General features: G+C 43.0%; 1 protein-coding gene across 2 annotated transcripts in view; it reads right to left on the bottom strand.

Moving 5' to 3' along the window:
• Positions 1 to 17,726, bottom strand: part of WIPF3 (WAS/WASL interacting protein family member 3) — a 90,010-nt gene that overhangs the window by 54,848 nt on the left and 17,436 nt on the right. For both annotated transcript variants that reach the window (XM_070616125.1, XM_070616126.1), the window contains one exon: positions 11,198 to 11,353. In XM_070616125.1, coding sequence (XP_070472226.1) covers positions 11,198 to 11,296 — 99 coding nt within the window. In that variant the 5' untranslated portion in view covers positions 11,297 to 11,353. The remainder of the gene's footprint in view (positions 1 to 11,197; positions 11,354 to 17,726) is intronic.

Here is a 17,726-nt window from a genome sequence, read left to right as displayed (position 1 = left end):
TCAGTCCACTCAGCTCAGTACAAGACACGACAGAGGAGAGAAGGCAAACTGTTCAGCTCCTCAGCATTGGGCTACAGGAGCAGGGACGGGTGCAGTGGATTCGGAATCCCTGACAAACTACAAGTCATAACCAGTGCCTACCTGTTTTTGGACTATTTTCAGACTGCTGGCCTGACTCCCCACTTTGAATTCTCAGGCTCTCAACTTTGATCTTGACCTATGGGGTCTGACCTTCTGTCCTACACTAGCCGCAGGGGCCTTTGCCCTCAATTTATCAGTCCTGGATCTGGTACCTGCCCCGTGGTTTCCTGGTCCCTGGAATAACAGCAGCCACCACTGACGGAGCAGGCACTGCATACACACAGCTTCCACGGCTCTCTTACTAGATCCATACAACAGCCCCATGATTCGTGCATTCGACGCATATTTGCCGAATGCCTACTACATGCCCAGCCCTGCTCAGGTGTCGGGGATGCACTGTGAGTAAAACAGACAAAACCCACTCCCTTCATGGAGCTTCCACGCTAGGGGCAGTGTATCCTAGGAAGCAGCCACCATTACTCTCATTTACAGATGAGGAAACTGCGGCTCAGATTACTAAGTAATTGCTTGACATCACCTAGCTGGTAAATGGCACAGCAGGGATGCAGTTTCCAATCTGTGTGGCTCTAAAGCCCACGTTTTTGTTTTCGTTTTTTAACACACCACATTGCATCATTCCACGCTCCCTACCGAAACGGACAGCTTGGCACAGCGAGTGCCGAGCGCATGATGTAGGACACAAACCTGCTTTTACACCTTTGTGTTTTAAATACTGTATGTGGCACATGTGGAATCCTGCCTTCACCAGCTGGAAAACACATTCAAACTTCTCCATTGTGAACAGATCTTATTAAAATGGAAATCTATAGCTACCATGTACAAAATGGGTACACTGTGTTGCTTTCCCTGAGTTTTTAAATGTCTTTATGTAAAGCAAAGGCACAAGGTCTGTTCTCTTTGAAAACAATAACAAATTGGAATGGGGAAGGTTGTGCCAAAGGACATTTTATGGTTTATAAAATAACAAGTGAGTGTTAACTTTTGCTATCCCTAAATTTGCTACTTCTGATATAAGTGCATTTGCTTTATAAAATCTTCTTAGTAAAATGTGAGTGTGTTGATGGTGTTCTGACAGGACATAACATAGAATGTGTTCTGGCTATCCAAGCTTAAGCAGGTGGAGGATGCAAAGACGTGGCTGGTTAGCTCACAATGGGTTCGCCTTGTGAATTACATCATCTTCACGGTAACTCATCAGTTCAGGAAGTAATGCTAGATACTGAGCGCCTCCTGTGTGCCTAGTGCTGACCCGGGCACAGACTCTCTGTCTGGGAGTCCCTCACTAACTGCTCCCGGGCCCAAAGATCCTTTCATCCCTTGACTCATCTGTTCAGGAGAGAGCTCAAAGCATTAACAAGAGACATCCAGTGCCGGATGCTCAGAGAAGCAAGCTTAGGACGATGAAAGGTGACTAAGTCAGAGGACAGGAGGGCCCTTCAAAGATGAGACTCCAAGGATCCCACGTGTAGGAGATACATAACAAAGAAGCAATGCAAGGTACGAAGTTCTGGTCTGGGAATAACCAATTGTTCTCTCAGCACTTCCATGACTGACAGTGATCCGCAACAAGCCCAGCCTTCTCTGGACTCAGGTTCTAAACTCTTCAGAGGCAGAGACTGCTTAATTCTGTGCAGCAAAAGCTCAGTCAACTTGCATGATGGCTTCTGTCCCCACCGTGTGCCCAGCATCGCTAACAGCAGAGACCCTGTTTTTTCCGAGCCCATCAACAGCCCAGCTGTAAACTAAAGACAAGACAAAACTGAGCTCCTCCGCATTGTATCTGCTTCTTTAATGCTGATTCTCTGCTGTGAAACCATGGGTTTTATTCAGAGGGTAACCTGCAAAATGTGTTTCTATTAAAAGGAGAAAAAACCCAACAAACCAGTGGGAGGAAATGATGGAATCATAAAGAAAAAAAGAAAAGGAAAGGAAAAAAAAAAAAACAAAAGAGCAATCTTAGGAGGAGCTTGGAGATACAGGAAGAAATCTGGGAGCTGTGTCCTAGGTGACGGAAGGGGAAACCATTCACTGCCTGGCTTGTAGATTCAAGGGGTAGGGGCAATCCTTGAGAAGGTCTGTGTCAAAGGGCAGCTGGTTCAGTGGTACAGAGCGCAGACTCTGGCGCCATTCTGCCATCGTTCAAACCATGGCTCTGCCGCTTACTAGCTCTGTGATCCACGTAAGGCACTTCCCCCTCTGTGCCTCAGTAAACTGATCCATAAAATGAGAATAACAGTACCTACCTCAAAGGGTTACTGTGAAGATTAACTCAATACTGTGCTAAGCACTTGGAACAATGCATTCAATAAGCACTACATAAGTGTTCGATGATATAGCCATCAGTACCACTCATTCCACCTGTACACACATATGGAAGCAATAGAGCACACAGCAGTTAGGCTCTCAGAGAGCCTGGGGAGGAATCCAGCCTCCACCACTTCTGGCTGTGTGACACTCGGCACCTTAGTAATCTCTCTGTGCCTCAGTTTCTTCATCTGTAAAATGGCACTATCAGTGCCCCCACCTCATTGGATTGTTGTAAATCTGAATTTAGATAATCCACGTTAAGTGCTTACCGCAGTACCTGGTACACAATTCAGTAGACGCCTGCTATTATTATTGTACATTATTATTATATGATCCAGTTCAGCCAGTTGGTAAATGATCATTCATTCCTTTTTTTTAAAACCTTTTCTTCTCATTATAAAAGTAATACATGCTCTGTGTAGATATTTGAGAAAATACAGAATCACACAAAAGAGCAAACCGAAATCACCCCTCCAGCCCCTGGATAACCAGTGAAGTTATATATGGTCTATCTCCTTACAGTCTTTATCTGAGAGCGCAGGAGTGACACGCACACACAGTTTTGCTCTGTTTTATAGAGGTGGGACCACACCACCTACACGCAGCCCACTTTTTTCCCTTCACGTTGCCTTTTCATTAAACATTCTAGGAAACATGACTTCGGCAGCTGCCAACACCCCACTGCAGAGATGTGCTTGTGCTCTGAGGGTCTGGGCCCCCACCCCTCTTGCTTGCAGCATTCTCTACCTGGCCAGGGCTGGACATCTAATTGCCAGCAGCAATCTGACCTTGTCATTTTTCTTCTTTTATGGCAAGAAAGGAAAGAGCAGTTTGGGAGAAGGAGGACAGGGCCCCAAAGATCCCAGGCTCCAGAGCACGGTGGCCCTCCTAAGTACAACAGTGTGCATATGAAAAGACAGCCCTGGTGTGGGGGAATGGTTCCCTGGCAGTTTTCTAGGAATCCTTAGTTCCACTGTAATTGTAAGAGATTTCAAAGGCAAAGAGCCAGCAGGTTCGGTGCACAATAAAGCTCTGGTTAGTAATCATTGCTACAGAGACGGCTGTGGCTTTCGAGGATGGCCCCTTGGCCTCCTACCGCATGGCACCTTTCTGCCACATCCTTCTGCCACATCCTTCAGCTCAGATGCTGCGTGAGAGTGGCTTACGCTCCTGGGCTCCTATGAAATTTGATAAAGGCCTTTAACAAGCGCCTACAGGCTTTTCTTGCCAAGTCCCAGGCATTATTAGCACGTAATCGCTGCCTCCTGCACCACTGCAAGCCCTTTCCTTTTTGTTCCTGCCACCCCTCCCACCTCACAGCTGTGAAAAGAGAAACATATTTAAATCCCATCCTGAATGGCCCTTTGGAAGTATGAGTGGCAGACCCTGCCACACCTCTCTCTTCATACAGACCAAGTATGTAGGCTGCAAAGACGGCCTCGTTCTTTCCCTGAAGCAGTGTTACTGCTCACGGGTGCAAACCGGCAAAGTAGAGAGGGAGAAGCAAGCTTTTAAGATTTCTTGAAGACAAGGGTGTAGTGTTGCAAACTGCTAAGCAGAGACCAAATGTCAATTTAACACTTTCCTAATAGCTTGGCCTAATGCAAAAGCCTTCTCCTTGTCCCCGTAGCCACTGTCAACGCTGGGTAAATGTCCCCAATCCTTCATTAGGGACACTAATCAAAGCACCAGAGTGTCAGGAGAATCTAAGTGAGTGACAGTGTTTAAGATTTTTTAAGCCTCTCATTATTCCAAATGCACCAGTAAACATGCAAATTACCTTTTGCAGAATATAGGGTAATATGCAATTCTACTAAGCCCCTTCCACCTAGTGCCTCCAACTCCTGCATTTATTTTTCAACCACGGCAAACACAAAACTCCAAAAAAGGCTCTCAGGGGATTTCAGATACCACTCCGTTTTCTTTCACAGATTGACATGCTTTTCTATCCCACATGAGCTCCTGCATCCTAGAGATGGTGAGAAAATCTCCCTATAGAAGCCACAGCTGGTATTTCCTGACACCGAGTCTACGCTGCCCATGAATCCTGCATCCTTGGACTGCAAGGAGAAAGATTATCTCACTGATTCCCAGCTGTAAATAAAGACTCTGGCAAACGGTAATGAGGGGACAGAACAGCGAGGGGTCACCATATGCTTCTCATTGCCGTTTCCCTTCAGCATTTTGTTAAACATGACCCCCTGAACAGGCAAGCAGAAATATACAGCACCGCAGTGTCTTCCTACTTAAGAGTTTTGCTTTTCATGGTAAATAAATCATTATTAGGCCAGTTTCCCCTTTGTTTTTAAATGATAAAAATACGGCCTCCCTAGAAGAACCAGTTTCCTCCTTAGGGTGTTTAAACTTGAACGGCAACATTAAAAAATAATGCTACTAAAATTTACAAATCTACTTTTTAAATGAACACACATGCTGTGGACATGACCCTATGGTCAGGCTTTGCCTGGGCAACCCGACTCCAAAGAATTTATCAGCTGGCTAGAGACACGTATTTGCTTTCTCTTGTATAGGTAGTGTTGTGGGATCGTGGCAAGAAAACAGAGATCGCAGGCCCTCAAGGTGTTTATTCTCTCATCTTGGACATTACCAAGGGGTCAAAGTAGACTTGAAAACAAATGTTCAGTAAAATTCTGCTGCATTTCGAAAATCAAATCCATTGTATTTTCTTCAGTTTTTTTAAGTTACATCCTGTAACCAAAGCAACAATAATAGGTGGATGAATGCACCATGGGGGCAATTTTGACAGTGGTAAGGGATAAGACAAAGGAGTAGAGCTCAAAAGATAGAGGGATTTGGAGGCTGGCCCAGCTGCCCAGTGGTTAAGTTCTGCACACTCCACTTCAGAGGCCTGGGTTTGGTACCTGCATGCAGACCTACACCACTTGCCAGTGGCCATGCTGTGGTGGTGACCCACACGCAAAATAAGGGAAGACTGGGAACAGATGTTAGTTTAAGTTGAATCTTCCTCAGCAAAAAAAAAAGAGACAGAGGGATGGTGACAAGAACAGAAGGGAAACAAGATGGAGAGGGCTGTATGCTTTCCGTTAGAGCCTGCGCCAAAATGTCAGCAAGCCCCAGCAGCCCTTCTCTCTGTTCTCCTACCATGTTCTTAGAAAAAAGAAAAGATAGGAGACGAGGATGGGATGGGTAGGAAGAGGAAAAGTGAGAGGTAGGAGGGAGAAAACGAAAAACTTTCAGCCCCGATCTAATCTGCAGATCTTCAAAGCTAAGCTGAAGTCTGACAGAACACTTTTCATTACAGAGGATCAGACATCACCTAAAATGCTCCCTCCTTGCAAAGATTACATATAATAAATCCTGACACGCTGGTCTATGAGCATAGATATTTAAAGTCCTCGACACTGCTTACAAAGAGGTTTAACTCCATTACTTATCCCTATTTACACAGGTATTCATTTATCCACCCATCCATCCATCCATCCATTCACTGCCTCTTGTGAGCCAGGCACTAGGGACACAAAAGACCACAAAACATAAAATGTGGAACCCAGTCAAAGAAAAACAAAATTAAAAACTGGTAACTGCTACGTAGGAGGGGTTTAAAGTGTGTTATAAAAGCCAGTGTGGGATATGGGGAAATGAGGCCCTGAGGAAGTGACATCGGAGCTGAGAGGAGCAGAAAGAGCTTCCCAGGCAGAAGGAACAGTTATGGTTAAGTTCTAAAGCGGGGGGCACGGGGGGAGAGGCGCAGTATGAGGTCTGAGAGGCAGTCAGGGTCAGATCACACAGGTAGGTTGGGCTACAGTTAAGAGGTGATGGGGAGTCCTTAAAAGGTGATGCAGGGGAGGGACATGATGTGATGCAAGCGTACTGTTGGGGCTCAGGGCAGGCTGCCCCAAAATATGCCACTTTGGCATATTGATTATTTTGAATTAAAGCTACTTGAGAAACAGCCAGTGCAAAAAGAGCACTCCGACCTTCCTCTCTCTGTCCCCCTAAAAGGAGGAAATAAATCTCCTATCTGAAAGCTACCTCCCCACCCCCTGCACCAGAAGGTAGAGACATCCTTATTGCTAGAGATTGGGAATTCAAGGCCAAGAAGGCTGTGTAAATAAATTCTGCTTAGATGCTTCACTAATGAGACACCCAAAGCCTAAGTTTCTTTGTCTTGTCAATTTCTCACAAATTCATTGTTTCTCTGTCTAAAAAGTACAAAAGCTGCTTGCTTTGGTCATTTCTTCAGGTCCCATTTCTATGAGAACTCTGTATGTACAAATTAAATTTTTTTTTCTCCTGTTAATATGTCTTGTGTCAATTTAGTTGTTAGACTAGCCAAAAGAACTCAACAGGGCTAGGGGGAAATTTCCCCCTCCCTGACAAGACCAAGATCATTGGCTGCTGCTAATGAAAGGAAGGCTGAATGATGTCAGCTATCTTGTAGGACAGGCGTAGGCAAAGACTCTGTAAAGGGCCAGACAGTAAACATCTCAGGCATTGTGGGCCAAAAGGCAAAATCATGGATGTTATGTAAGTACTATAAAACAAAAGAGAAAACAAATTTTCACCCAGTTTTTATTGATGAAATTCAAAATACAATACTAATAATTGAGTATAACTTTAAAAATACAGGATAACTAGGGGCTGGCCCCATGGCCGAGTGGTTAAGTTCGCGCGCTCCGCTGCAGGCGGCCCAGTGTTTCGTTGGTTCGAATCCTGGGCGCGGACATGGCACTGCTCATCAAACCACGCTGAGGCAGCGTCCCACATGCCACAACTAGAAGGACCCACAACGAAGAATACACAACTATGTACCGGGGGGCTTTGGGGAGAAAAAGGAAAAAATAAAATCTTTAAAAAAAAAAAAAAATACAGGATAACTAGCGAGAAGAATGGAATTCTTTTTTGGGGGAATAACAAGTTGTTTAATTGGTGTTCTGCCACTATAGCACAAAAGCAGCCATAGACAATACGTAAGTGAATGAGCATGGCCGCAGTTCAGAAAAACTTGATTTACAGACTAAAATTTGAATTTCATATAATTTTCATGTGTCACAAAATATTATTATTCTTTTGATTTTTTTCAAGCGTTTGAAAATGTAAAAGCCATTCTTAGCTCGTGCACTATACAAAAACTGGACCGTGGGCTCTGCTCTAGTTTGCCAATCTCTGTTGTAGAAGGTCCCATGTGCTGGATGTGTGCCAGTGCTTGCCCAGAGGACATTCACTTTTGGCAGGTTGATGCTGGGTGAAGCTACGTATTTCTTGCTGCATCACAGTAAAAGCCTTGTGATATGAGGTCATTCTATTACAGGTGACACTAAGTTTGATCCATTTTAAAGGTAAATTTTCTCCTCTGCAATTAGAAGTAATCTCTGGGTGCTACTTGGGATCCTGTGGACATCCTGTTCCTCAAAAACCTTTCACTAAGTGTTTTAGCTTTTATGGATGATCTTGGCCTGAGTCAATCATTACACTGGAAGTTACAAAATAATTTTGATAGGGGTTTTAATGGCTGCCTCGTATACCATTTTGTGGACTGCATAATCATTTATTTATTGAATCTCCTGGTATTAAAAACTTACTTTCTTTTCTTTTTTGGTTGCTATTACAAATAATGCTTTCACTAATATCCTACAGCTAAATATGTCTGTACATCTATGATTAGTTACTTAAAGAAAATTACTTGATGTGAAACTGAGTCGTAGAGTATATCCATTTTTTAAAGGGTTATGATCTATATCAACAAACTGTGTTTTAGGGAATTATACCAACTTTTGCTCCCATTAAGAGTTATAAGAGCCTAGTTCCTAACACTCTAGCCAACATTTAAAAAGTACCATCACCAAATTGATAGATGAAAATGGTTTTTCATTATTTTCATTTGTGTTTATGCAATTGTAGTGAGGTTGAAACGTGTATTTCTTCCACCTGGTCATATCCTGTGCCCGTTTTTCTATTCATCCTTTCCATACTGATATGCAAGAGCTCTTTATACATTAAGGATGTTAATTCTTTGCCTTTAATATGGATTGTAAATATATTTCTCAGATTGCAGAAAAATGTGTTCTAAGAAATATTGAAATTTACATGGCTATTTTCCTCCTAAATTGATCTGTTCCTCCACGAGATAGATGCAAAAAAAAAAAAAAATTAGGAATGCAAAAAATTAACGAAGTGTAGAATTATTTTTGTTTGTTTGTAGAATTATTTTGTTTGTTTGTAGAATTATTTTGTTTGTTATAAATTTAAGCATCTTCAAAGAGAAAGCCTTCCCTAATGAAATTTAATATTTTATTATCAGCATTCAAAATTCTCTTCTGATCTTTGTTATTTATTACATATATAGTTGATTTCATTATGCACAAAATGTGTGTTGTTTTTAATCCATCATTCCATATCTACTTTCCATAATCAGCACAGTTATAAATGTAAGTTTTAATTAACACTATGGCATAATGCAATTTTTAATTAACAGCATGACATAATACATTTCATTTAGTTCTCATAAACCATTTAAGATGTAATTTTTCACTAGAATAAATAGCATTGCTGTGCACATTCTTGTATAAATTCTTTTGGGTTCCTTCAGGGTTAAATTCTTTTTTTTTTCGTTTTTTCCCCCAAAGCCCCCAGTACATAGTTGTAGGTCCCTCTAGTTCTGCTATGCGGGACGCCACCTCAGCATGGCCTGATGAATAGTGATAGGTAGCAGGATCCAAACCGGTGAACCCTGGGCTGTGGAAGCAGAGCACGTGAACTTAACCACTCAGCCACAGGGCCAGCCCCTAGTCAGTCTCAAAAGTAAAACTCCTCAATTACTAGGGGAAAAGATATCACACATTCAGGTTTATTGTTTTCTGCCAGAGAACACTCCAGAAAGACTCATTCAACATTTATTGAGTCCCAGGTATTTGTGTATCACCAGCAATATTTAAAAGGGCTTATTTCCTCAAATCCTCAACAATATAGGTTTTGACAAGTTTATTTATTCTGGCTAAGTTTATGGGTGTATTGTGGTATTTGAAGTTATTGTAAGTTGTACTTCTTCAGTGCTAGCAAGTCTGTGTAAGAGCCATATGATAGTTTCATGTATGTTTCCTTCACTTACAAATTGTTCCTTTCTTTTATTCATCTCCTTTATCCCTCGTGGGGTCAAATTCAGCAGTGGGACTTCAATATTTATTCTTTTTTTTTAAAGGTATGCTTTTTGTTTTTTTGGCAAGGAAGACTGACCCTGAGCTAACATCTGTTGCCAATCTTCCTTTTTTTCCCTTCCCCAAAGCCCCCCCAGTACCTAGTTGTACATCCCAATTGTAGGTCCTTCTGGTTGTGCTGTGTGGGACACTGCCTCAGCATAGCCTGATGAGCAGTGCTAGTCCGCGCCCAGGAACCAAACCCGTGAACCCCAGACTGCAGAAGCAGAGGGGGCATGAACTTAACCACTCAGTCATGGAGCCACCCCCTATTCTTTCTATATATTGGTTAGAGAGCTTTCAGATATAACTCACGTTATGTGCTTTCTTCCACTCTCTTCAAGGGCAAGGGCCAAGTTTCAGGCAGGTCTATGTCCCTGGCACTTCAAATATGGCTGGTGCGCAAAGCTAACATCACAGAGGATGACATCCTAGGCATAGTCTGGCTCTCACCAAGGCCTGTGGCCGGGCGGTGGGGCATCAGGCCCTCTCTTCGTAAGCAATACTCCCCATGGCCCTGTCATCCATGCATCTGAGGAGTGGGGTGCGCCCCAGGGGAGGATGGCAGGTTAGGCTCTAATCCTGGCTGCTGCCGACTGAGCTCATATGGTCCCTAGGCAGCCCTGCGTCTGCGTGCCGTATCGCCGGTGGCATCCGTATCTTTCATCTTCCACTGAAGACAGGAGCTGTGGTTCCATCTAGACCTCGCTCTCTGAAGTGCGTGGAGGATGAGGGTGTGAGAAATGCTCCAGGTTTTCCCCAGAGGAAAGGTTTGCTGTAAGCATTAAGCACTAACATTCTAAAACAGTGTGTGTAGGGGGGTGATTTTACCCCCCAGGGGACATTTGGTGATGACTGGGGACATTTTCGATTGTCACAATTGGGAGTGCTACGGCATCCAGTGAGTACAGACCAAGGAACATCCTACAATGCACAAGATAACCCTCCATGACAAAAATTACCTGACCCCAAATGTCAGCGGGGCCAGGGATGAGCACCCCTATTCTAAAGCAAAATAACCACCCTCTGTGCCTCTCCTTCTAAACCCAAACCAAACTATTAAACCAAGAGAGAGTATTCCGTAACACAAACTGCAATAGACTAACGTCAGTCTTATGTAGATAGGGAAATTTCATTTAGAGATTTTCCTATGACACTTCTCTTACTTGGGCCCAGAAACAGGCAACTGAAACCCAAGCTATCATTATCACCATGCAGATTACGCACTGGAACTTGACTTGGCAGCACGCCTCATTGACTGTGCACTTGGGCACGGCCTGTCTTCTCATCTGAGCTTTCCAGTGAGGTGGAAGCATTGCTTAGAAAGACTTGGGAAGCCTGAATCGAGCAGCAGGAATTGGAAGAAAAATTATGGAGACGTCTGTAGGAGATACTAAGGTAGACGGTGGAAGCTGCCAAGAAACAGGGAGAGAAATACCCAGGCTGGCTGGTTTGGAATCAGACCTTGGAGCCGCTAGGGCCAGCTACCTAAGATGCCACCTGTCATAGCAGAGCTAGGAGGTGACTTGTTCTGAACATTTAAAACCTTCTGCTTAAGTGTATTCAAAGCAGCTTATGCGCGACAGTAAACCAGACTGAAAAACAGGTCTTACCGGGGGCACTGATGGTGGGGGAGGGGGAGGAGCCCCCAGAGGCGGAGGAGGCGGAGGCAGAGGAGGAGGAGGTGGTGGCGGAGGCGGTGGCACTGGCATATGTCACAGTGTTGGTGTCCCTTGCTTATGAATGGTCCCAAGAGAATGGTTTCTGCTCTGAAACAGAGAAAAGGGAGAGTTTTAAACTTGGATGTCTTTATTCATGCACACGTAATATATGTCATGCAGACATGCATATTACAGCTATTTCATACTTTCGCTTGTCCATTCATTCTTTCAATAAATACTGTGTGCCCACTGTGAGGCAGGCATTGTGTCAAGTGCTGGAGACTGAAAGAAGTAGCCAGATTTTAGAGAGAATTAGGTGATGAAACAGATAAAATTGAGCTATCTGCGTCTCAATATAGACTACATAAAGAGCAACATCTCATTCCACAATGATTTCTCCAAAAAACTGAATTCTACTCTTTACCATTAAACTTTTAGTTTTATCATTTCTGAAGCAATTTAAAAATATTCTGCTCATACTCCCATTTTCCTAAGCAGAGCAAACACAACGAAACGTAACCTTTACTGAATGTCACAGGTTCAGCGTTGCTCATGACGTCAATCTTGAGTGAGGCTTACACGGGGCATGAGTCATTTTCCTGATCCTTCTCTACTGTCAACCCTTTTCTTGCTGTTCCTGTATTGTTATTTCTATACAATCATGGTGGGGGGGGGGCATGCCACCTCTCCTCTGCATAGACTTTATATCTGGTACTTGCTGCACAGAGGGCTCTTTGGAACAATTCTGCAAATACAGTTAAGTTTCAAACAGTTACTGCCGTAGGACGTCTAATCTCCAGATAAATGTGTGTGTGTGTGTGGATGTGGACATGTGCTTTAGAAGCCATATCAAAACACACTGCAAAGGCTTATAACCTGTACTAAAAAAAATCCCACAGTTTACAAGTTGAGGAAAACCTATACACGGATCTAAAAATAATTTAAGCAGAAACAGAAATTAGCATCAGACTTAGACAGCAGAGATTTTGCGTTCCTTCTGTCTCTTTAGTCACTAGAAGGCCAGGATAAGGTCTGTGTCTCCGTTTCTTTAACTTTAAAATCTGACGGAATTTATATTACTCCATGTTAATATTCTTATCTCCTAGAGGTAAAAAGCAAGTATGTCACATGGTGCTTTATTCTTAATATAGTCCACTGGATTTTGCTTACTTAATATATGTTAGTTGTCTTTACCTTTTTATATAGTGGCTACTATATAACAGGCTGATGACATTAATTTCCATAACAATCTTCTAAGGTCAGTAGTTTATTCCCAATTTTATAGGTAAGGAAAACAACATTCAGAGTTATTAAGCACTCTGCCCAAAGTCACACCTAGCTAGTAACCGGTAGACTGGAGATCGAAACCCAGGCTTCTCAGGCTCCAAAGTCCAGCCTCTTATCAGTGTGATTTTTTTTTTTTACTGTCGTGAAATATACTTAACATAAAACTTATCATTTAACATTTTTAAAGTATACAATTCAGTGGCATTAAGTACATTCACGATGTTGTGCAATCATCACCACTACCCATTTCTAGAACTTTTTCTTCATCCCAAACAAAAACTGTGTATCCATTAACCAATAACTTCCCATTCCTCTTCCCCTAGCCCCTGGTAATTTCTACTCTACTTTCTGTCACCGTGAATTTGCTTATTCTAGTACCTCAAATAAACGGAACCACACAGTATTTGTCCTTTTGCATCTGGCTTATTTCACTTAACACAATGTCTTCAAGGTTCCTTCCCGTTGTAGCATGGGTCAGAATTTCATTCCTTATTATTCCATTGTATGTATCCCCCCCATTTTGTTTATCCATTCATCTGTTGATGGATACTTGGCTTGCTTCCACCTTTTAGGTATTGTGAATAGTGCTACTGGGAACACTGGTGTACAAACATCTCTTCGAGATTCTGCTTTCAATTCGTTTGGGCATGTACCTATGAGAGCAATTGCTGGATGTATGGTACCAGCCTGTTTTCATCAGGGTTAAGAATCCCCTAAAATTGTATAAGAAGTTTAAACCATATAAAATATATGTATAAGTTCAGTTTTGGGGGTAAAGAGTCCATGATAGTTTCCATATAAGTTCCCAAGAGGGGCCTGAGCTGATCATTGGAGAAGACCATCAAGCCATGGAGAGTTTGGAGTTAATCTATTATAGCTACTACTATTGAACCAATCTAATATAGGAACTAAATAGAATACAGCCAATTCTCTTTATTCGTGGTAGCAATGTTCTATAATGTTGCCACGAAACTGATTTAGCAAATACTGAACCTTTGCTCCTAGGAGAAATACAAGGTTAGGTTCCTGTGAACATCTGGTCACGAGATTTTTGTCAACTCATTAATATCTAATCTTGTTTTATGTGTGTTTCTGCTTAACGATACCTTATTTAATGTATACTGTTGATTCATTAACATTGAACTATGGCCAACAGCACTGGAACTCACACCTGAACGAAGCTTACCTAACACACACATCTTCTCCATGAGGCACATGGCAGCCCTCTTGCACTCAAGAACATGAGACAGCACTTCAACATTACACTTGGGGCGGGGGCGTTTAAAACAGCAAAATCACCAATAAGCACAAAAATTTGAAAAACATGGCACTAGATAGAATGTGAAAAGGACACTTGTTTACAGCATGAGAGCTGAAATGAGAAGGCAGAGTGTTGCCTTGTTCAACCTCAGCTGGGAACCTGTACAACGGGCCACTCATGTTTTTGCCACTCTGCAAATGATCACAAAAGCGCCTTAGCGAGTAGGTGATTTGCAAACTATGGAACCAGTGAATGATGAAGATTGACTGTGTAACTTTTTGTTTGTTTGCTTTGTTCTTTTTTTTTTGAGGAAGATTAGCCCTGAGCTAACTGCTGCCAATCTTCCTCTTTTTTGCTGAGGGAGGCTGGCCCTGAGCTAACATCTGTGCCAATCCTCCTCCATTTCTTGTATGTGGGACACTGCCACAGCAAGGTTTGATGAGCGGCGTGTAGGTCCACACCCAGGATCCGAACCCATGAACCCCAGGCCACTGAAGCAGAGCACATGAACTTAACCACTACACCACCAGGCCGGCCCCCCGTATAACTTTTTGAACATCCTATATGTGCTCAGTACTGCATCAGGTACTTTTAATACATCATTTCATTTATTCCTCTCAACAACTCTTATGGTAGAGACTCATGTTTCCATAAAATAGATTGCTAAATTTTGTCCCAGAGACGTTATGTAGTTTCTGTTAAATTTCAGAAAGAGTACTGGAGCTGAGCTAAAGCCCTGGCCTTTCTGATTCAAAACCTCACTTCTTTGTTTTACTACCTTAGTATAATTCAGGTTGTATTACTTCTCTGCTTCCATTTTGCAAAGATTTAAAAAATATCTGCAAAGACCCTCAAGTAAAAGGGATCTCACAGAGCTAAGTATAATTCTTCCACATGCTCCTCCCTAACCTAAGCATCCTTGCTCCCCATCCAGTTTTATCCATAAGAAACTGAGAATGACCAGGGGCCACCGGCCTTCTGTCTTGCTGAAATCACAGGAATGATCTTTCAAGCTCCAGGATTAAAGGATATTTTTATATGCAGTACTTGACGGTGGTGACGGCTTTTTCTTGACAGATATAATAATTAAGCAATTATCTAGAGAAGTTAAGATCTGACAGCTGAGAATGCAGAGCTCCGGGAAGTCACAGGCTGTACCTATGAGCTCTTTGATGCTTTGTGCTCTCCTGACACATTTAAAAATGTTATTTTGCTCTGCAACCTATTAAAAATTGTTTAGGATTAAAAAGCCAGATTCTCAAAGGCTTTTCTATTTTTTCCCAACTCATGAAATAACTCTGAATAACAGCATGGAAATGCAGGTTAGATATTCAACAGAACTAAGAGGCACTTGTGCATGAGAGCCCAAATGTAGGGGACAGAGCTGGTCCTAGAGAGACCTCTGACCTCTAGGCAGACCTGGGTTCTATTTCTACCTCATTTTCCCTGCTGTGTGACCTTGGTCAAGTCACTTAACCTCAGTGGGTCTTATTTTCTTTACTTGTGAAATAGCTATAATGCTTGATTCTTAGTTTCTTATCTGGATTAAAACAAATCCTTTATATGAAGAACACATGGGTCCTGCCACACAGCAGACGTAATTGGAAGCTGTATTTATCATCATCACACCACCGCCACCTTCACCGCCACCAATAATGGTAATAAAAGCTGGAGTAGATAAGTGCCCGGAGAGAGGGTCAGTGTGCTAAGGCACGTCATCATCAATTCAAACACGAGGAGTGGGGGACAAGAAATAAACGTCTGGCAGAAGCTATCGCAGTTTCAACAGGTAAAAACGTGGCTATAGGAGTCTGGTTAGAAGAAGTAGCATGTAAGCAGAGATACAGAAGTGGGAGAATCAAGCGGCCTGGGAGGCTGGTATGGGCTGGATCCCAGAGGGGCTTCAATGCTGCTACACTGTTCTGCAAGTGTCTCCTTCCCGGGGTAGGGGTGCACATGTCTTGTTGCGGCCATCTGCCATCTTTTGGACGCTTTTCCTATGCCCAAGGAATTTTTCACATCATGAGTCCTGCCTCCCCAGCCAGAAGCCAAGAACTCCTTTTCCCAGCATCCCTTGCAGGCAGGGAGCTGACTTGTGTCTATGAACTCAGAGGTGAGGAAATAATGGATGCACAAGTCGTGGAGGGGCCTGGCTAACAGGAGTGACGGCCTGGGTCTGGGGCGGGAGGCCTCCTCTCAGCTCTGGCTGATTGCTATTCAGTGGGAACCCAAGCCTAGTATTGGCCAGATCCTCCCATTTTTTTTCCAAAAGCTCCCAAATCTGGATTTCTGTGTGAAACCCAGTTTTGAAATGTGGGTAATTAATTCAAAAAGCATTTTTAAAAACCAGTGGGCCAACAGAACATGTCTGCAGGTTACACAGGACCCACAGACTGTCATAGCACAACCTGCTCACGGGGAGTTACTGGGGCTGGGGCGGGGGCAGAGGACGGATGCCCCCTTGGTGTAGGTGACTCTCCTTCCTCCCACTCTGCTCCTGCTCATTCCTCACCTGATTGGTCTTGTCTGTACTCATTCAGAAACAGACGTGGACTGGGCTTGCCTATCTCATTAACATAAAAAGTTATATATGTATCTATACCAACGGGGCTTTGTGAGTTATCTCAAAGAGAAATAACCCACAGTAAATGCTTTGACACACTGGTTACTTGTGTCGAAACTTCATACTCACTTTTTTTCCCCCAAGAGTTTGACACATTACAGCTGTTCACAAATAGAAAACGGGCCTATTTTAAAAATATAAGCAAGAAGGATTACTGCTGCTATTTGGCAAAAGCATCTTTGGCTGGTTCTAAAAATACCTTTCAATAGGAACCTGAAAACAAGGGTCTCTGCACTCATAACTTTTTATGCTTTGATGCTGTCCCATTGAGTCTCTCGCTTATTTGGCTCTGGAGTGGGGTGGGGGGAGAGCAGAGATTTCTCACCTCTGAACTAATAAAATAAAGGTGCATGAGCCCCAGGAGGCAACCATTTCTCACATTATGGTCCCGGCAGGGTCCTGCCACCTGACAGATCAGTCATTTGTTTATCAAAGGTGCCCTGCAGCCAGGAAATCACAAACCACAAGCCGATAAGCATTCAAGGCACACATAAAAATGTTCTCAAAAAACACGTGGTAAAGTTGCCAAAACTACAAGGAAAATAATAAAGGGACTTTTTTTTTTAAAAAACCTTCTCTTCAGGTGATGGTGAAAATGATTTACGAGTGGTCACTTCCTCACTGCTTTTTTTTTTTCAAAGTTTTAACCCTTGTATTTTGGTTCTTTCTTTTTTTTTTTTTTTTTTTTTTGGTGAGGAAGATTGGCCCTGAGCTAACATCTGTTGCCAATCTTCCTCTTTTTTTTTTCTCCCTAAAGCCACAGTATCATAGTTGTATATCCCAGTTGTAGGTCATTCTAGTTCTTCTGTGTTGGATGCTGCCACAGTATGGCCTGATGAGTGGTGCATAGATCCAAGACTACTATCTGAACCAGCGAACCCTGGGCTCCCGAAGTGGACGATGCGAACTTGACCACTTGGCCACCAGGCCGGCCCCATCCTCATAGTTTAATGAGTGAATTCTTTGGGCATAGCTCTCTCCCGGGACTTTCCACTTGTAAGATCTCATGCCCCGCACACCACCTCTCTCTGTTACGGCTGTCCTCTGACAGGCCACACGGAAGATTCTACTCTCACTCTCCTCAATGGTATAAAAGTCCTGGAAATATGTAGCCTTTTTGGGGAGATGGGGCATGTTGGCCTGAGTAAGCAGGGAAGCCGAGACAGGGTAGGAGGAAATAAAGAGCACAGCATAAAAGATCCTTTAACATTCATATTCTAGATGATAGAAAAACAAATTGAGCTTTGACACAGCCCTTAATGTGTGTCAGGCACTGTTTTTAGAGCTTTTCATATATTACCCATTTAAGC

This window comes from Equus przewalskii, chromosome 4, assembly GCF_037783145.1.
Source record: "Equus przewalskii isolate Varuska chromosome 4, EquPr2, whole genome shotgun sequence".
Lineage (NCBI taxonomy): Eukaryota > Metazoa > Chordata > Mammalia > Perissodactyla > Equidae > Equus > Equus przewalskii.
This window is presented reverse-complemented; position numbering and strand designations above follow the sequence as displayed.